The sequence below is a fragment of the Apodemus sylvaticus genome, chromosome 2 (genome assembly GCF_947179515.1).
Source record: "Apodemus sylvaticus chromosome 2, mApoSyl1.1, whole genome shotgun sequence".
NCBI classification, from domain to species: Eukaryota; Metazoa; Chordata; class Mammalia; order Rodentia; family Muridae; genus Apodemus; species Apodemus sylvaticus.
The window spans coordinates 185,636,104-185,657,651 of NC_067473.1; the positions used below are offsets into that span (position 1 = coordinate 185,636,104).

Sequence of the window (21,548 nt, forward strand, 5' to 3'; positions counted from 1 at the left end):
CTGACTGGTCTAGCTGGCCATCTTGCCCTAGGACACCCTCTGCTTCCAAGTTTTAGGATTACAGAAGACTTTTTATGTTTGGTTTCTATGTGAATTCTGGGGATCTAAATAGTAGTTCATATATTTGAATGGTAAATGCTTTATCTACTGAGCCATTTCTCTGGCCCCTGTAACATTAAGTTATAAAAACCAGTGCTGTTGAAGTCAGACTTGGTGGCTCAAGTCTTTAATTCCAGCACTCAGGAGGCAGAGACAGAAAGATCTCTCTGAATTTGAAGACCACCTATTCTACACAAGTTCCAGGCCATTAAGGGCTATATATTGAGACCCTGTTTAAAAACAACAACAAAAAACAAACAAAAGTCCCCAAAACAAAAAACACAACAACAACAACCAAAAACAAAACCACAAAATGTACACATAATCAGCAGCCAAAGTATTATCTTTTGTCTCTTAAATGTAGAAGGACACTATCATAGGATTTGAGTCTAAATTATTTGTAGAAAGGCTTTAAAATATCATTTCTGTAGCACCACCTCTTAAGCTGTCCAGGACACATTTACTTTTTGACAGTATGGGAGAAGAACTCTGCTGTGTCTTACTTGGACTTGCTGGAACCTTGAGCGTCCGTGGTCACCGCTCTGCTGTTTTGAAGCTCAATCAGAACTTAGGAATCTGCTTTCTTACCACAGGCGAACATGCTGCGTGCTGGTGTTGTCTACTTGCTGGTACCCTTCCCATCCCATGTCAGGATGTGCCTTGTGAAAACACGGGAGCCTTAACTCTGAAAACTATGCCTTTGAAATGAACACTGGGCACAGGGGTTCACAGATGCTAAAAATAGTAATTGGCTCTGGAGGTTGTGGTACCCACGTGGAAGGACAGCATGGTGTTTACAGCTTGACTGTTAAGTTTTAGAATACATAGTATCCTTTCCCATAGTTTCTTCCTGAAAGATGTAATCATAGACTTTTCTTCAGTCAAGACACAGTGAATGCAACTCCATTTCAGAATGACCACTGTCGACAGTTCCTGGAAATTCCGTTTATATTTTCTATAAAATATAAATAGCTGCTGCATATAGATGGCTAGCTTAGCTTTAATTTCTGAATTTGTAAACAGAAGTACATCTCTTGAGGAGCGTCACCAGACTGAGCGAGGGGTGACAGAGCTGCTGTGCCTTCTGTGTTAGCAGTTCTAGTAACTCAGTGCTATTTATAAACTGATCTTATTTCCATCCACACACATTCTTTGTACCTTCTACTTTCTGGGCAAATAAACTTGCCAGGCCTAGTGAAAACAATCAGCGATTTGTGCATTTCTTTGCTGTTACTTCTGTGAAGTGTGTGGCGTTGTCTTGATGGAGGTGTTGCTATGTGTTTCTCAAGACATGGACCATGACGACTGGCGACTTGACACTGGGCAGCTCTGCTCGCTGCATGCCGTGCTTCTGCTTTCCTATCCTCAGCTGCAGGGAGAGAGCGTTACCACACGTTACCACACGTTACCACACGTTACACGCCATGGCTGCCCCTTCACCTTCCCAGGCTGTTCCTTCCTTGCTGCTTTAGTTCCAGGTGCTGAGGCTGTGACCCAGAGCACGCCCTGCTGAAGCTTGTCTCTCTCCTACCTTGAGAGCGGGGCACGAGCAATCCTGGATGTTCTCATGCTTTTGCCTTGTCTCTCATGAACACACAACTTGATTTACCTTGATCAGCCTAGTAACTTGCTCCACATTTTTCCAAAAGTGCAAAGCAGTTTTAGCTAAAAATACACATATCAAATGCTCCAGAAGTTGTGGCCACAGCTCAAAAATGCTGATCAATTTTGAAAATCTAACTCAGCCCGGCCATGAAACCGAGGGAAGAACCTTTGTGGTGGGGACAGATTTCCAAAAATTCACCACAGTCCTGTTCTTCGCTGGAGTTTGTGCTGATGTTGCCAGACAGCTGAGGGGTAGATGCGGAAAGCAGGAAGCATTACTGATGGGGCCCTAGCGCCACTTTGGGAAAAGCAAATTAAAATGTAAAAGAATATTTTTCCACTCCTGGAGTCTCATCAGAAAATGGCAAAATACTGGTTACTGAAAAAGTTACAAAAATTGTTAATTTTGTCAGAAAGTAAAAACCAATTACCAGCTTTTTTTTAAGTGATAAAAATGGGCACATACAGTTTAAGAAAGCCTAATAATTTCATAATCTGGATGGAGTATTTCTGATTTACAGCTCACTATTCTCTTTTAAGTCACGGGTATGTTCTGACGCAGGTGGCTCATCTCAGCTGTTCTGTGTTTCAGGTGCAGCTTAAAGGATGGATGACGACGACTTTGGCGGCTTTGAGGTAGGTGCCGGCTGCTGTTAACTCAGGGTAGCAGCGAACACTTAGAAAAGTGTGTTTACTTTTGTTGTTTCCTCCATCTGTTCTTTCTGTGTGTAGCTTGTGTACTGGTACGTGTGTGCGCGTATCTAGAGGCCAGAGGACAACCTCTTATGTCTCATATTTGGACTTGTTTACTTTTTTTTCTTTTTGGACAAGGTTTTTCACTGGCCTGGAACTTGTCAAGTGGGCTGTGTTGGCTGGCTAGCCAGCCTCAGTTGGCTGCCATTGCCCAGATTTTAAAAAGTGGGTCCTGGTGAATAAATTCTGGTCCTGTGTTGGCAATGCAAACAGTTTACCAACTGTGCTATTGGTCCTACCCACAGGATCTATTCTGAGTCACTTTGATGTGACTCTGAACAAAGATTGAAATCATGGAAAATTAAGAAATATCATCTATCTAAATATTGAGGTAGATTGCTGTTGAAGGTTTGATCTCACCACCATAGGAATGGTTTAACTTGGGTAATTTATTGTGGCTGGTGAAGCATCAGGGAGTGTTTCTGAGATTGCCAGCCATGGATGGGACTGAGGGTACATCTTTAGAAAATGCTGGTGCGCTGAGGAATGGGAGTTAGATGTCGCCATGACTGTTCCCACCTGTGATGATACTTGTGTGCTGTCACAGTGTTCTCCCTGGTTTGGGTGGCATTCTTGAAGTGTCATTGTTAGCTGAAAATGCAGTCTTTTCCTTAGTCCTTTCCAGTGTGTGCTCGCTTTATTGAAATATTTTATAACCCAGTTATTTTTATGGAGCCAGTATAGTCTTGCAGGAAAATCTCTGGATTAAGAGTTGGGATGCCGGGGCTCAAGCCCTGGACTCACCCGTAGGACTTTCTTTTTCCTTCTCCTCCTCCTGTTGTTGTTTTTTTTCTTTCTTTTAGATGTTCATCTAGTTTGGACTTGGTAAAAATGTTAGGGAGCGTAATTAATGTTAGTAGGAGAAGCAGAACATTATTTAAGGAGGACTAATGTGGTTCTTTTTAGCAGCAGGTCATGTTCTGTCTGTCTTTCATAGCTGTCAGTGTATAGGGAGCTACTGTGGTCATACATGTTCTCCATGTGCAGGCAACTACTACATTTACGCATGTTCTCCATGTGCAGGCAATTGCTATAGACACACATGTTCTCTATATGCAGGGGACTGCTATAGACACACATGTTCTCCATATGTAGGGAATTACTATAGACACATACATGTTCTCCTTGTGCAGGGAACTGCTATAGACACACATGTCTTCCATGTGCAGGCAGGCAGTATTGACATACTTGTATTCCAAATTTTATCCAAAAATGATTTTTAATCTCACTTGAGTGTTTCATACTATTTCGTGTTTTAATCCTTTTCATGTTACTGAAATGAAACATTTAAAAATTTATGAAAACTCCATTGACACTGATGACAAGATGAGTTTCATACTGTCATGTGGCTTGCAGTGGTATTTGGAAGCTGCTGTTTTAGGGCCCCATTCAAGCATATTTTCGGGTCTCTAAACCATCACAGATCCATAGCAAAGCCACAGTTGCTGCGCTTACACAAGCGCAGCTTGTCCAGCTAAGTCCAGCATCTCTTCAGACTGTGGTTGGTCCCCTCCTCAGCAGACCCAGCACTGGCTGACATGACAGTTTCATGGTGCTCAGCTGCTTCCTTTTCAGTTCTGCTGTGGAGGAGTGGAAGGTCGATGTCCTGTGTGTGTGTAGTGTGCTCATCTCCACAGCTAGTGGGCAGCACAGCCTCGCCCTCTGCCGCCTGTGCCCTTTGACTCCTTGTTTGATGACTCTGTGTGCAATAGGAATTAGCACAGTGAAGTCGTAGCTCTGATTTCATAGTAATCTTGCTCTGACAGTTACCCGAGAGACAGAGAACTTTTACAGCTCTCTAGTGCCTAATGCCCAAGAATCCTGAGTAGATTGTTGAAGAAGTCAGGCTCAGTGCTCACTCATAGTAGTCTCTAAGACTTATGCTAACCTAAGTGATCTTTTTAAATAGAAGATTGGCTCAGTCTATTTTTAAAGAAAAATTTACATAGATGAATAAATGCTGTGGTGAGTTAAGTTAGAGTAGTTGAAATAAAGTCCACAAGTGAAAGTGTGATGATAGGCGCATGAAATACACATTTGACGGACGGGAGGTTATTGGAGTAAGGAAGGGAATGTGGGGCCTGGGCACTGTCTGTGGAGAACAGTGCAGGGGTGGGTAGGGGTAGGTGGGGGTGGGCAGTAGGTGGGCAGAGGTGGGCAGGGGCCTGTTGAGAGAGAATGTGAGGGAGCGGCATGTCACAGAGGAGTGCCTGCAGGCCGAATGTGTAACTGGTGTGAAGTCCAGCTCTTCAGGTCTTGTCATACCGTCGTGCCTTGTCTTCCAGGCTGCAGAGACCTTTGATGGTGAGCAAGGCGGAAACCAAGCAGTGTCCCCTGCTGTCCCCTGGGCCACCTTTCCGGCAGGTACTACCTCCTAGTCACAGGATTCTTTTTTTCTCTATGTATTAGGTTTTTGCTGTTTTTAAAACCTACTTCTCTCTCTTTTTTTTTTTAAATTTACTTTTTCTCTGACCTGAAAAATGTAGTGTTGTCCATTCACTTTGAATCCAAATTTTCTCTTTTATCAAAGCATGAATTGCATTGCACACTCTGTGCTAGCGTGAGGCCGCTGCAAGAGGATGTTGCTAAGAGTAACTTTAAGTACAACATTCATTGTTCCAATTTCTTGGTCTAGGAAGGTATCAAGAAGCTTCTTGGGCTTTTTGCACATGGCATACCCCATTCTACATCTAAAATAACTTATTATTTAAATGTGGACATTTCTTTATAGTAAAATCAGAAGTATTACAAATTAAAAATAATAGTTGGCCAATAAATATTTTCAAAAAGTGTTCAGTATTCTATCCTTCTTGGAATGTACATAACATTACTCTGAGCCTTCCTCTTATCCCTGTTAGAATGCCTGCATCTAGGAAACAATGACACTGAATGCTGAGGAAAGAGGAGTTCTCACCCAGTGCTGGTGGGAACACACCCATTCTACTGCTCCTGGGCATGCCCCTAACAGGCTCGGTATAGCACCACAGAGATGCCTGCACAGCCGTGTTCAATGCTACTCCTCTCAGAATCAAGGAATAGATGCTGTTAACAGAGATATAAAAACATGCATGTGTACATTGGGTTTAGTCAGTTGTAAAAAATGGAGCTACAAAATTTGTAGGAGATAGATCGAACTGGAAAGTATGAAGTGAGGGGAGCCGGGTTCAGGCAGTCATGCATGTATTCTGTCATACATATATCTCAGCTTCTGGCTTTCACATTTGTGCACGCACCTGGGACTGAGGAGCGTCAATGGCGGGAACTGGAAGGAAGAGTGATCATGTGATTTGATAGTGGGAAGGGGAGGCGCTGGGAGCGGATGAGCTTGCACTTGGGTGGAACAGGCAGTCCAGGGTTGGGGGTTGGAGGAAAGGGTCCAATAAAAGCTAGTACGTATGAGAATACCAAAGGAAAGTTGCGACTTTGCAAGTTAAAAAGAAAGAAAAGGATAAAAACATATGTATAGGAACAAAGAAGTGTCAGGCTTGTTTTGTCTTCTGGTACCTCATGTCTGCCCTCTTTTACTCCTTCAACCTTCTGACTTCTCATTTGAAATGTTTCTTGCAGTAGTATTTTGTTTCCCATGAAGATTTCCGGGTTCTTCTTCCTGTGTCTCAGTACACTCATTATCAGACTTTCAGCATTTGACACTTATGTGGATTTAGGCATTGTGTTTGCTGTGTTATGGGCCTGTCTTTCTCATTTTAAGATTTCCTTTTTATGTGTATGTTGTCTATTTGTGTATGTTTATGCATGTGTATGTTGGTGCCCTTAGTATGCCAGGTTACCTGATTCTGTGGCTACAGACAATCCTGTAGAAGATTGGCAAGTGCTCCTAATCCCAGAGCTTCTCCAGCCTCCTGTGGCTCTGTACTAAGTGCTGTGTGTAGGTTATAGATGCCCTCAGTACAAACTCACAGTTTTAACTGTGATTAGTAACTGAATCATTGCATGGTTTGGATGGCCATGAGAATCAGCAGGAAGAGTCAGTAGATTGCATTTATCCAGTGGCTCAGGGCGCCTCTGCTGTCAGCTCTTTATCACAAGGTGGCCTGTTAGCTACCCTCTTCCTGTTAAACAGATGAGGAAATTATGACGTAGGAATATTGGTTAGATTGTTAGAGATGGGTGTGTATAGGGATGAGATCTGTTCTTTCTAGTCTTCTTCCTGACCATTTTGTTCTTTTTAAGTAGCTCAAGCATCTGAAAACCTGTCAACAGGAAAACTTGATGGGATGTGGTCATGACACAAGGGGTGGAGTGGAGTTTTGAGAATCAAGCCTTGGTTCTGATAGAATGCGGCTGTGAGCAGAAATAGCAGGGTGGGTTGGATTTCCGACAGTGTGACCATGTGGAATCTCTTCAGCTTATGTATCTGTGGAGCCAGAAACCCATGGGAAAGCCCAGAGCTGGAGTTCCTGGCTGGGAAGGTTTCCTGTTGATGGCTGTGGTTGTGTTTGTATGAGATACCAGGCAGGGATACTGGAGTGGATATGAGGAATCCACTGCTGCTGGGAACACAGTCTCCCAAAGTCAGTTTGATGGTTTCTCAAGAAAGCAAAACTAGAACCGCCATGTTCTCCACCTCTGCCCCTTCTGGGCGCATGCCACGAGGCATTTATAGAGAGACACTTGCTAACTCATGATCAGTGCTGCTCTCCTCACAAGGACAAATAAAGATGCTGTGTAAACATGGAAAGACCATGTGGTAAAGACATGGTTAGTTCCCTAAAAGTCAGGGAATGGAAGCAGTAGGACAGACTGCATTCTGTGAGGTGAGGGAGAGGGGCTCTTTTAGTGCCTGGGTGTGAGAGGCAGTTCCTAAGAAGCTCCTGTCACTGGTGCAGGCTGTGTGTATGCCAGCGAGCCAGCAACCTCTCTCATCCGCTTCACTCTTTACTTCACAGTCCCCCAAATCCCAGATCTAACGATGCTGTTCTAGGTTTTCTTATGGGTTTGCAGAAATGGATACCAGCAGACCTGGCTAAGGGCTGTCCTTAAAGCCATGGCCATCTGTCTTTTTCTCCTTTTTGTACAGCTGTCTTCCTCTGGCTGCTGGAGTCAGGTAGGTAGATCCAAGATCCAGGATTTATCTGGTCCATGTGGAGATCATTTCCAGGATGGTGATGTGAACTGGTTACTAGGTATGACAGTCCCTTCTGCCATCCATACAGAAAATGTTTTTAAGGACATATCTTGGAAGATAACTCAAACATTCTGTTTAAGTTTTAAGTAATTTGGGGAATATGGAAAGGTTAATTTTTAGGGTCAAGATAAGAATTTTGTTAGGCAGCAAGCATAAGAGATGTAGTATTGTACTGAGGGTACCGCTTTGAGAAGAGCTAGATGACTGCTTCTCAGCTGCATGTGGGGGTAATTAACGTCTCTTTCCTTGTATATGGTTATAGTCTGTGCTTCCTTTGGGGTGGGGAGAGCAGCATTCCCAGGACGTCAGAACCTGTGTCTTGTATGTAAGTTCTCACTGGAGGCCCTACTGTCGGTGGGCTGGAAGAGCGATAAGGTATGAACTATCCTCTGTTCACATTCTGAACATCCTCCTCTTTCTTGTGCAGCATCTGACCTTGGTTACTTTTCCTGTGATCAGATAGCTGATAAGAATCAACCTGAGAGAGGAAGGGCCCATCTTGGTCCATGACTTGAGGGGATGCAGCCCACTTGGTGAAGGCGTGCTGACAAGAGTGGGAGGTCACAGCGCATCCTTGTGCAGGAAGCAGAGAAAAGTGAATGGAGATGTTCAGCTCACTTCTCCTTTGTATTCAGAACGGGCCATCCACGGGGTGGTGCCATCTACCCTGCCCTGTCCTCACTCAAGATGATAGTTCACTCCTTGGCTAAACCTTCTGGAAACCCCTCACTCGGAAATGTGTCTCCTCTGCAGTTCTAAATGTCGTCAGGTTGACAAAGAAGATTGACTGTCACATAACCTAAAACACATAATTAATTCCTAATTATAGCATGTTGTGGAGATTGGAGAATACAGTGAAGATGGTGAGCATGAGATGATGGCCCTCCTCTCACTGCCACTCACAGCCTGGAAGCCATTACTTCATTCCAGTAAGAATGTAGCCTGCCTTGTGGCAGGTTTCTAGCTTCACCTTGGGACAGACAGTCAAACGGATGTGGATAACCTATCCTACCACCTCACTACTTCTTCCCGATGCTCTGCCTCCCACCCACTACTTCTTCCTGATGCTCCGCCTCCCACCCACTGCTTCTTCTGGATGCCCCACCTCCCATTGCTCATCTGAGTCATAAGTTTTCTTTAAGGAAAAGGTGTTGAGATAATCAACTGACCTGGACTTACGGGGGCTTGCAGAGATCAGGGAGCCTTTGGTCTGACTTAGTTTCTCTTCATATATGTTATGGTTGCGTAGTTTGGCATTCTTGTGGGACTCCTAACAGTGGGAGCTGAGGCTGTCCCTGACTCTTGCCTACTCCTGGGGCCCTTTTCTCCCTACTGACTTGCCTTATCCAGCCTTGATGTGTAGGCATGTGCCTGATCTTATTGTATGTAGCATGTTATGCTGTGTGTGGTTAATGTCCCTGAGGGAAATTGGAGGTGAGTGGATCTGGGGAAGAGGGGAGGTGAGTGGAGAGACTGGGGAATGAGAGAATAAAAAAAGGAGCAGGAGGAAGATGTTGAACTTTCTGATGGGTTCTACTTCTGAAACACCGTCATGATGTTATTTTTGTACCAGTTGTTTGGTGCTTAGCATATCCTAATTCATATTTTTAAAATGGAGGTAAGACGTACCATCTTTGTTATTTTAGTGTATCTGTTAATACCATTTCCCGTACAACTGAGACTTCCTACCATCAGACACCAATGGTTTTCCCCTCCCGTGCTCTCCATTTCTGGTAACCACTACCATGCTTTGTTTCAGAATTTGAATACTCCAGGTGTATTCACAGATGACTACCCAGCCTTGTGTTTCCTTCAGTTAGAACGATGCCCACAGGTTTCCCTGTTGGCATGTCTCCTTGAACCCTGACATCTGTCATTTTACTGCTGTGCGTGGGCACTTGGGTTCCTTCCACCTTTGCTGATCTGAGTAGTGACAGTGCGGGATGGTTGTTACCTCTGATTTTAACTATGATTTTATCCATAACTTGTCTTTACCTGCCTATTTTAGTCTCCGTTTGCAGAAAGTGGGTTTAAATTCCCTTCGCATTACAACCGTCCAGGCAGTAATACATGAAGCCACTGCTATGTGGTGGATTTACTTGCTGGTTTCTCCTCTTGGTTATTTTCATCCATGGGAATAATTAAATGGTCATTGTGATAAGGTAGAGTCTCAGAAAACTAAACTTTGCTTCAAAAAATACGTTAACATTGGAAACTTTCAGTACTTGATAAGAGGCTGGATTTTGTGTGTCTGTATTAAATGTTCTGATGACTTTCAGTTCAGATAGTAATGACTGAGAATAGTCACAGGGCCCATGATCCAGGCTCAGTGAATCAGGCACTGTTCTGACCCCTGAGTTTTTCTGTCGCTAAGAAATCCTGTTTTAAATTTGTTGCAAAATAATTATCTTTGTTAACGTTTATAAAAGGATCAGTCTTCTTTATTCTCTTGAAATTGGTGGTTGACTCCTGATAGACACATGCGTGCAACATGCACATGTGAGTGAGTGTGAAAGCTTGTGTCCATGCAGAGACCCTGGTATGTGGAGTGTGTTCTGACCTGTTCCTGCATGCCGATGCCCTTCCCGCACTGCTTTACCCCTCCATGCCCTTGTGTCCCCTGAGTCCCAGCCTGTGTTCTTGTGAAACAAGGGGGGACTCATTTTTACTTGACTTTGTCAGTCCTTAACATCCCATCGTCTTGGTTTGTGCTCTGTAGGCTTTTTGTAATTGTGCCTCCTTTTGCAGAGTTTCAGAATCCATGGGACTTATTTAGGTTGTTTGTGTGTTCACCATCTTCAGCCCGTTGCCATAGATTCAGAAGGCTCCTGAAGTGTCAGACACCAGTTCTGTGAGTTCCACCTACTGACTGGAAACTGCCGCTTAGGGTGACATGCATTTCTCTCGTGGGCAGACCTTGTACACTTAGTGTCAGCATCACGTCTGTTGCCTGCAGTGAATACTAGGTCAGGCTGTGTTATCCAGCCGTTTTGTACACCGTGGGTGGCACAGTTTTAAGAGGCAAAGGACTGTTCACTTTCTGCTTTTGACCATACAGATATAAGTTGTGTAGAAGGCGAGGTGGGAGGCACAAACCTTGAGTATTGTCCTTTCCAATAGTGCTTCTGAACTCCTTGCAGCTCTGTACAGACCACATTAGACTCAGTGACCATCAAAGGAAAAACAAGTGGCCCAGATAGATACTTTAATCCAAATTAGCTCCTTCAAAACAGCTTATAAAGAGGGCAGACTAAACTGTCTGTCACAGGCCTGCCCTGCAGAAGGAATAATGGGAATTGGACCAGCAGATGCTGAAGCAAGTGACTTAGATGTGGTTCCTTCACATCTGGAGCTATTTGCATACAAAGCCAACAGGAAAGTTCAAACATTCCTCTTAAGACCTTGGCAGAGGGGAACCTGGAAGACAGATGCCTTTTCGATTTCATGGTTCAGTCTTTCCGTTCTCCATTCTCCTGGCCAGGAAAGCCCAGGACAGCAAAGCGGTTGTCTATTAATCGTCATACCTCTCACCACTAGCTCTGCTTTCCAGGGGGATCTGTGTGAGGCATCTCGAGGGCTCAGGACCTGAGTCTTCACACTGTTTTGCATGCGGTTTGTATGCTTGCATGTGGTAGTAAAAAACACAAGATTCCTTGATCTGATCTGCATCTGTGGTGAGATTGGAAAGTGCCTTCCTACACGCTCACATACCTGTGTCTTACAGGCAGCGTGACTGGTTGGCATGTGAAGGCATTTTAAAGAGACACTGGGTCTCTTAGTTTGACTGTGAGAATGGTGAAATAGTGGACTTTGAAGAAATGAGCGTTCCCCAGGAATTTCATGTTGAGAGGAGGGAAAAGGGGGTGGAGTTGTTCCCAGGAACGGGATTTCACACAATTCTAACAAGTTTGTCAGACCACCTGACAGATGAAACTGAAGTCCAGATAGCTGGCTGGCAGCCCTGGGCAGAGCCACACCTTGACCAGGACTGCAGAGATGTGAATTTCTCCCTCTCCTTAAACTTTGTCCCTCTTCCAGATGTGGCCCTACCGAATAAATCCCCCCTTTCTGCTTTATATATATTTAGTTTGGCTCTTTTAACTGACTTATGGAGGAGGAGTGTCTGGACCTGACTTGGAGAACCTGGTTCTGACCCTCAGATTGAAAGGCAGCAGAGTGAAAATGTTGAAAGCGTTCTCTGCTCCCTGCCCAGTATCCATTTAGACATTTTGTTAGGTCAGACACTGGGTTTTACTTTTATATATATTTGTGTGTGTGTGTGTGTTGTCTACATGTATGTCAGTGTATCACATCTATTTGTGGTACCTGTGAAGGCAAGGAGGGACCTTTAGATCCCTTGGAACTGGAGTTATAGACAGTCATGTGGGTGCTGGGAATTGAGCCTGGGTTCTCTGGAAGACCAGCCGGGGCTCTCAAACCTCTGGGTCTTCTCCCCAGCCCTGGGGCTGTCATTGTAGCCCTGTGATTTTACTATTTGACTGAAGGTTGTCATGTAGCTTCCTTTTGCTACTTGATGTGTTTTCTTGTCAGGCCAAGGCTGTTCACCACCTTTTCCACTTTTGACGGTCATGGCAAGTCTCTTTGCATCGCACTAGGAATGAGCTGTGAGTTGTTACTTCAGTAACACACATTGGTCTTTTGTAGGCTCTTAGGGTTTGTAGTTCACATCTTTGTTAATACACACACTAAGAATCACACGAAGGTGTTACTGTGACTCTGAGGTATGTTTTGCAGTGTCGCTCAAGTCAGACTGGTAAGTGCAGCTACCCTAGGGTTGTTGCTTTCTCGAGCTATGACAAACACCTCAACTAAAAGGAACTTGGGGAGAAAAAGGTTGTTTGGCTTATGGTGATAGCTCATTGCTGAGAGAAGTCAGGGCTTGAACTTGAGGCAGGAACTGAAGCAGAGATGGAGGAGGGGAGGTGCTTACTGATTTGCTCCTAAGTGTTCACATGCTCTTCAGCTATTATATGCCGAATAGGGCTGGCACCGCCCACAGTGGGCTGGTCCTCCTGCATCTACAAGCAGTTAAGTCCTGTTCATGAGCCAGTTCTTCCCAGGTGTGCCAAGTTGACAGCTGAAGCTTTCAAATGCAGCCACCCATTGTCTGCAGTCACCCATGGCTTCGCTGAAGTTCTGTAGCAGGTGTGTAAACTGAAATGCAGGTGATCTTAAGGGATACTTCCTGACTCTTGAGTTCTGCACTTTCTTTTTTTCTTTTTCTGGTTATAGCTCTGTGACTTGCAAAGCTTACTCTAGATGAACTATGGTGCCTGGACCAAGAATTGGTTTGGGGCACTAATGTCACAATTACATCTGTTCCAGACACATGCACACTTAAAATACAAGCTATCATGGAAATTTCTAATGACCTACTCGAAGCTGGTTGTTTTATATATTGTAATTTTCACATTTGGTCTAGAGTTTCTGTTACGGATTCCAGAGCCCAGGACCGGCCATTGCAGTAGAGGGAAGGATGTCCTTCTTTTTCTTTGTTTCCAGCTGGTATTGACCCTATACAAGCTGAGCTATCTACAGGAGCAGTGAGTTTTCTGTGGTGGGAATCCTTAAGGCATAAGGTGGAAAGGAGAGGGCAATGTGAGGCTGGCTGGCTTGCTGGTGCACCTCTGGCAGAGGTGCCCTGCGTACACCTCAGGGCCTCTCATGGCTATTCTTTATTGTCTACTTGACTACATATGGAATGAATTATAATGCAGAAATAATAACACCTGTGAGGTCTGTCTGTCTGTCTGTCTGTCTGTATTTTGCTTGGTTTGAAGTGAGCAGATATACTTCTAGTCAAGACCTTTGCTGTAGGAAGATACACACTCCTAATCCATATCTTGAGACAGGAAGACTTTAATCTGGGCCATGTCTTCTGCTGGAAGCCTACATAAAGACATGGAAGAAGGAAGCCTTTGGTCTCTGCCTGCTTGCTCTCCACGTTGCCAGCAACTCCATTCCTTCACTGGCATTAGGACTTACTTCTTCAGTTCCAGTGTCCACTGAAGACCAGATGAGACATCCAGCCTTGTGGGCTGAGCAACTGCTCGATTCCTACTTAGGCTTTGTGTTTACAGCCAGCCTTTGTTGGACTAGCTGGACTCGGCCTGTAAGTCATTCTAATAAATCCCACATACGTTTTTTCTTTTCCTAAGTTCTGCTTCCCTAGAGAACCCTGATAAGTACAGGGCCCCCACTGGCTGTTGTTGTCCTTCCTATGTCATCCTTGCTAATGTGGGTTTAAATTGATTTATTTATTTTTATTTTGTTTTATTTTTTTTACATTTTCTTTTTTTAAAAAATATTTTTGTTTTCTATATTCTTTGTTTACATTCCAAATAATTTCCCCTTTCCCAGATCCCCCCCTCCCCATATGTCCCATAAACCTTCTTCTCTCCATCCATTCTCCAGTCACCTCCCTCCTTTTTCTCTGTCCTTATATTCCCCTCCAATGCTAGATCAATCCTTTCCAGGATCAGGACCCTCTCCATACTTCTTCATGGGGGTCATTTGTTATGCCATTTGTGCCTTGGGTATTCAGAGCTTCTGGGCTAATTAATATCCACTTATCAGAGATTGCATTCCATGTGTATTCTTTTGTGATTGGGTTACCTCACTTAGGATGATATTTTCCAGATCAAACCATTTGCCTAAAAATGTTGTGAATTCATTGTTTCTAATTGCTGAGTAGTATTCCATTGTGTAAATATACCACATTTTCAGTATGTGGGTTTAAATTTAAATCACTCTTACTGTGTGCTGCAGAGTTAAGTTTCAGGTTCTCTTTATCTGCCTCTGAGGCCTGTGTGATTTCAGAGCATCAGAGCTTGCTGTCTGCTCTTTTGTACTTCTGGCCTTTCCACTGGAGAGATGGCTTTATTTCTTGAGGTTCTGGAATCCTGCAGTCCCTTCATGTCTCCTTAGTCTGGTTATCTGTCCTACATCTTGTGTCCCCTCAGGTTAATCTGTCGCACACCTTGTGGGCTCTCGTCTGCCCAGCGTCCCATCAGCCAAGTGTGACAAGAGCCTTCTGCTCTTCTCACTTCCACTCATGCCCAGGCAAAGCCACCACCATGCCGTGAGCCCACTCCAGCCTCCAGTGAGGACCCAGCATTCTGGGGCGGAGATGTCAGTGTGTTTGTTGTTTGTGGAATTTGATTTTAATGTGTTTTTTTCCTCTCATTTTTGTGGATTCTAAAATATTGAAGTATAAAACATCTATTTAACTATGATTTTGGTGATTGTAATTTGACCTATTTTTATGATATCCCTCCTAATGTTTTAGTAACCTCTGCAGTGTATTTCAGGCTTGTACCTATAATTACCATGTTCTTCTGAATAAATCATATGAACTATGCAGTTACAAAATCTCACTTGATTTAAGTATTGCTGTTAGGCCTAGTAGAAGCCTTTTAATCTTACTTCTGACTTCTGTTTTGTTTTACTTGATTTTCCTGCCTTGCAGCTAATAAATTGTTTTTTGTTTGTTTGTTTTTTATTTTTGGGTTTGTTTGTTTGTTTTTGGTTATTAAAACATGGCTGGTGTGAAGAGGTAATCCTTTAACGTAACGTCTGAAGCCAGACCTGGTGGTGTAGGCCTATAATCTCACATGCTTTAGAGGATGAGGAAGGAACGTTGGTTAGTTCAGGGTCACCCTGAGTAACTTAGAGAGACCCTGTCTCAAAATATAAGTGGAAAAGAGGGCTGGGCATGTCCCAGTGCCGGGTTGCTGGCCAAGCATATGTACGGAGTTCAGTTTCTAGCACTGAAAGCGCCCTTCCTTTTGATTAACATGGAAAATATTTTTGAGGTTTTTGTTTTGTTTTGGTGAATGTAATGAAGGCTAGTTTTATTGTCTACAACTTCAAATAGATTGTTTTGGACCATGGCAAGTAATTTTAGGATAAACAACACAGAAACTACCTAATATACTAAGAAAGTAGAATAGAAATGTGAGTGTGTGTCTTGTGTGTGTGTGTGTGTGTGTGTGTGTGTGTGTGTGTGTGTGTGTGTGTGTGAGAGAGAGAGAGAGAGAGAGAGAGAGAGAGAGAGAGAGAGAGAACTGTAGAACCTAGGCTTGGTTTTGCAGAAGTGTCCCTGTGAAGTTTAAGTCGTTTTGTACCTGAACAGTAGTAAAGAAGTTATTCTGGCAGTGTGGTATGCATGCCATAGTGCTCTCACACACACATCACACACACACATCACACACGCATACACACATATCACACACATCATACACAGGCACAACACATCACACACACATACCACACACATCATACACAGACACCACACAGCACACATACCACACACATCACACACATCACAGACACCACACACAACCACACACCACATACATTACACACACCACACACATCCCACACATATCATACATATCACACACACATCATATATGCACATCACATGCACATCACACACAGATCACACAGATAACACCCACCCACATCACATATATTACACATAAACACTATTGTCATGCACACACCCACATTGCACACATCATATCACATATAAAACACACATACACTAATGTGTTTAAGGTTTTTAAAATGATTCTGTCAATTTGGAGAAAATTCCACTTGCTTCTGACTGACACATAGGCCAGTGAGAACCCTCTGGTCACCTTTTGTTGCCCAGCAGCGCATGTTAGCAAGGGTCTCAGCAGACTTAGTCAGAGGTCACTTTTAACATTCTCTTAAAAACAAGCACAAAGTGCCTGCCATTCGTTTCTGTCTGAAGAAGCTCTTGCTGATAGAATTGTACATTTCTTAAGTAAACATCAAACTTACTGGGTGTTCCCATTCTAATGGATCAGTCTTCAAGATTTTAAACCCTTGGTCTTCTGATCGAAGTACTGTGTCTGCTTTGTGGGGTGTGTTGATGACACAGGCTTTATTTTTCCCATCGTTTTAGACTCTTGCCGTTTATTCTCCAATTTGAGGCAAGGCACCCCACATTTAACAGAGGTGTTAACACAAGAGGATGGTGAGGAACAGAGAATAAAAATTCTGCCTGCCTTATGCCATGACTGTGCTAGTCAAATAGCCCAAACTAAATGGTCCCAGAGGTCCTTCTGGGTTGGAACTAGCACCTACAGAGGGTGAGACAGAGTGCGCGTGAGTAGGTGAAGCCCAGCTGCTGAGTACGGCAGGACTTCCAGAAGGATGCATCACCCGGGCACAGCCATCTGTCAGTTACCAATCAATTTCCTGTCATAATTTAATCTGAGGTGAAACTTGTCCATTGAGGTATTTCTATTTTGCTTTCTCTTTTCATCTCTGTTGTTCCCCCACCCCCACCCCGGGCCTCTGCTGTTTCCTCCTGTCCCCTGCTATCCTCTCCTTTTCCTTTGCTGACCCCCCTGTCCTCATGTCTTACATTGTCCACTCTTGGGATTTTGCTGGCTGCAGGACAGGCTCTCACCGCCCCGCTTTTAGCATCTTGAGGTCCGTGTGGATGAAGGAAGTGTGTGGCCAGGTCCTACCTTGTTCTTCACCCACACAAGAGCCTGACAGTCAGAGTTTGGTGCAATTTGCTTATCTCTATTAATTCCTTTACTTAGCTTGTGCTCGAATGTTTTCTATTTATTTTCATCAGTGTTCAGTATGGCTGACTGAGTTGGTTTCTGTACGTGGTTTAGCTCAGTACCTAGCTTCCTGTTTGCTGGAAAGAGAAAATTTAAAGTTAACTAAAAGAAGGGGAATAAAACCTAAGCCCCCTCTCAGTTTGCTTACAGTTAATTTTGTTGAAAATGATGAAATGTTGCTGTGGAAAATGACATGACAGTTCCTCTGGTTAGAGTCCGGGTGTGAGTCTCCTGCCAAGCCTCCGTGTGCCAGAGTCAGACTGGAGGACACCCTGCTCTCCCTAGAAACCATGTTGGTGGGTGAGTTCTAGAACTCTGGACTCTGCAGATCGATCACCAGTGCACATCTCTCAGTTGCATCTGCATGGAACAGTAATACCAGAGCATTTAAAGGAACGGCATTGTAGACATTTGCCTTCTCCATTTTGAAGGATAGGTGGTGTTGCTCATGAGAATCCTACTGAGAATCTCTTTATCTTGAAATCAGTTCGGCTTTCATCAGGCGTAAATCAGAGATGCACTATTTAATCTTATAATAAAGCAAAATAAACAGACACGTGTGTCATGGCTACATGGTGAATGAACTTCCTGTCTTCCATAGTGAGAAGGACACCTTGGTGTGAAAGCAGTTCTCTCTTCCACAGTGAGGAGGACACCATGATGTGAGCACAGTTGCTGTGTTCTGTAGTGAGGACGCCGCCTTGGTGTGAACACAGTTTCTGTCTTCTGGTGTGTAACTTAATTTTAGTTTTTATAAAAGGGCACATTTTCAGAGTTTGAAAGTACAGAAGTTTAACTGGCAGTATTTATTTAGAAAAGCTGTTCATTTTTCTGCCTGTTAAAAATGCCAGATAAGACTTTTTTGTAATATAACAACTTAAGTAGCACAGTTTGCTATAAGCCTGTGTGGATTGAAATTTATATGTAAATTTACATTTTAAAGGTCAGCATGCATCTCTTACATGTATCATTTAAAGAAATTTCAGCTTCTTGTTTTAGAATTTTAATTTTATAATTATGTTTTACTTATGTGCTAAGATTTACTGGAAATTTACTTTCAGATATGGATGCCAGTTTCCCTTAAGTTAATTAAAGCTGTATTTTGCAAGCCTGTAACTTAGTGGTAGTTCTTGTTATTTGCTAAGTGGTATTAACATTTCTATGTGAGTCCTTTCACAGTGGATATTACAATTAATTAATATTTTCAAATTGAAAAAGCGAATTTCAAAATATATTTTTACTTGACCAAAAAAACTTGACTCCAAAAGCTTCTCCTCCTGTCGTAATCAGGCCCTAGTGCGCATTGTGCACAGCATGGGCTTTCTGTGGGTGGCAGCTCAGTGTATGCTTTCTTAGCAATGGGGTCAGTTCCTGGTGTGGTGGTGTTACTGTATCAGGTTGTCTTTTGGTTAGGTCAGCTGTTTATGGATGGCAGACATAGAGTGCAGCCTGGTGTCAGTGCCAGCCACTTTTCTGTTTCTCATCTCAGCCCCCCTGTTTTGATCTCTGCCAGTCAAGTTCTGTCCGTAGAACATCCCACCCAGTGGTCTGTAACAAGCCCCAGCTCTTTTATCTTCAGATCTGCCTCATTTATACATTTGTGCTTTCTGGTGTGACCTGTGCATTCAGTATCACGCCTGCTGTTCTGATGGCTTAGATATGTGCATTTAGGCCCACAGCACAGTCCTGGCATCCTGTTGCATCTGGTTTCTTGTTCTGGCTTTCTCCCCTTCTGTAATGTTCTCCATTTCTACAAGTGCATATCACACTTTTCTGTGGTCAAAGTCTACTCAGTGTCTCCTTTCCATTGAACCTCCCCATTCCCATGCCCCCATTTCCACCCACCATGCCCATGTTCCCCCACCATAATGACATCCTGTATGCCCATCTCCCCATGCCATCCACCACGCCCACTTCCCAGCCTCCTGTGTGCACAGCTTGGAGGTGGCTCTTCCTGCATCTGTCTGATTTCCTGGTTAAATTTTGCACTGTCAACTGAGTTGTACTTAGCACTGTGCGTCCCCACTTCTCTGTACTACTGCCTCCCTTACTCCATACCCCCTTTCTCCTCCTCTTGAAGCTGTCCTGTAACTTTAATTTTTTGTAACTTTAATTTTTTCAAATCCTACTTTTAATGATGGTTCTTAAACACTTTATTCTCCCTTTTAGCCCAGCACCTACCAGAGGTAGTGGAAAAGACAGGATACAGAGAAGTGGACCTGTTTAGAAATGGTTCTTTGCAGCAGTTCCTGTCTGTGTTGTTTGGAAATTAGCAGGTCAGTTCACAGGAGTCAGCAGCAACAGCTCAATCCACTTGCAAACACTTCAGGGATACAGCAGCAGTCCAGTTCAGTACAGTCGGGTAGCAAACACGAATCAGCAGCGGTGGCACTCACTACCTAGCAGAGACAGCCAGGCCTCAGCCTCGGCTCGAGTCAGCAGCAGGGACCCGGAGGAATGCCAGGCGAAGCCCTGGGTTGAGCCTCCCTCAGCGAAATAAAGACCCACAAGCACTGCACAGCTGGCTGTATAAGCAGGTCAAGCTCTGCCTCCGGCACTGTCCATAAAGTTCTGTTTACACTCTTTCATCATGAGTTCTCCACAGGCCTTGCTTTAGCCCGTGCATCTGTCTTAGCTAACATCACTCTGCCAGTCAGCCAAGTGCACAGGAGCAAGATGCAGAAACTACAGCAAATCCCCAGAAGTAGTTGGTGCTTTTCTCTCTTTAGAGTCCCAACAAATGCAGCTCAACTATGTAATATAAGGTGGACCCATACATGCGTGTCTTTAGCAGAGAATCCCTCATTAAATGCTTATTCATGTGTTTGCCTTAACAGAACATCCTCTCTCCTGTGTCTGTGTCAGTGAAACGTCCCTTCATGAGTCTGCCTTAGTCTTTCACCTGTGTTCACTTCAGGGAAACACTCTTTCACATGTTTGTCCTAGCAAAATACCGTCCAACACAATCGACTTTCCCAAGAACCCTTAAGTTTTCAATTCATTGTCTTTTAGAGGGTTTCCTTCTCTCTTTTATTTTTTACATCCATCTATCATGGCATCCTTGTATCATCTGTCTGTCTGTCATCCATATATTATCTTATGGATCCACCTGCCTATTATCTGTCACCTATCATCTGTCTGTCTGTCTGCCTATCTATCTATATCTATTGTCTTATCTATCACCTATTATCTCTATTTTCTATCATCTATCATCCATCATCCATCCGTCTACCTACCTACCTACCTACCTGCCTATTTGTCATCCATCTCTTATCAGTCTATTTATCACCTATCATCCGTTTGTCTATCTGTCGTCTGCTGTCTGTCATCTCTCTTTATCCTCTACCTCCATGTTTATTTATTTATTTATTTATTTATTTATTTATTTATTTATTTATTATATATCCTCGTTTCTTTGTGCACGCGCCACAGTGCATGTGGAGGTCAGAGGACAGTTTGTGAGAGCCAGTCCTCTCCGTGACCTGTCAGACTCAGCTTGCCACACTCAGGCAGGCTCTCTTGCCTGCTTAGCCCTTTCACCAACCCACCCTCCTGACCCTCTCTGTTACAGATTTTCACCCATGGCATCTCAAGAGCTCTCGGGCTTGCAGATGAAGTAATGGGTTCCTGTTGATTGCTGCTCGTAGACCGTATCACAAGAATTCATGAAGTGCCTGGCCTGGCACCAGACACACTGGATAATAATCAGATTGTCCGATGTGTTTCCTAGTCCCTGGGTGTCAGTAGGAACTCCCTGGTTCCAGTCATAGCTATAGGAGAGAAATCTAAAAGCTGCCAAAGTCATGTCTGCCTTCACCTCCCTTTCAGCTCTTGGAATGGTTGTATAATGAGAAGTTTCTCTGCAGCAAACTGCTATTTACTAGAGCAGCGGCTCTCATTCTTCCTCATGCTATGGCCCTTTAACACAGGTTCTCACCCCCATGAAATTATTTTTGCTGCTACTTCCTAACTGTAATTCTGCTACTGTTGTGAATTATAATGTATATATTGGTATTCAGGATATCTGATATGTGACCCCCAAGGGGGTCATGGGACAGGTTGAGAACCACTGTACTAAAAACATCTAGAATGGTTCTCTGTTATACATTCCAGTTGCAGACAGGTCTTAGGTAAATTGGTAGAATGTGTCTTGATGAATGGCTGTAAGAGCTTCTGTTTTTCTTTCTCTCTATAAACCTATGTGATACTGGATGGAAAAGCTCTCATTCTTTGCTATCTCTTTGTGAATATATACACACACCTACACCCACACACCCACCCACACACACACACACGTTTTTTGTACTATACACACA

At 43.7% G+C, this 21,548-nt stretch overlaps 1 protein-coding gene across 3 annotated transcripts in view; it reads left to right on the forward strand.

The window, feature by feature from the left end:
* Ccdc91 (coiled-coil domain containing 91) overlaps window positions 1-21,548 on the forward strand; it is a 173,787-nt gene that overhangs the window by 34,215 nt on the left and 118,024 nt on the right. For 2 of the 3 annotated variants that reach the window (XM_052175315.1, XM_052175316.1), the window contains 2 exons: window positions 2,297-2,340; window positions 4,743-4,821. In XM_052175315.1, the coding sequence (XP_052031275.1) occupies window positions 2,311-2,340; window positions 4,743-4,821 (109 nt within the window). In that variant the 5' untranslated portion in view covers window positions 2,297-2,310. Of the gene's footprint in view, window positions 1-2,296; window positions 2,341-4,742; window positions 4,822-21,548 lie in introns of those variants that run through there. The other variant, XM_052175317.1, reaches the window with a different exon arrangement.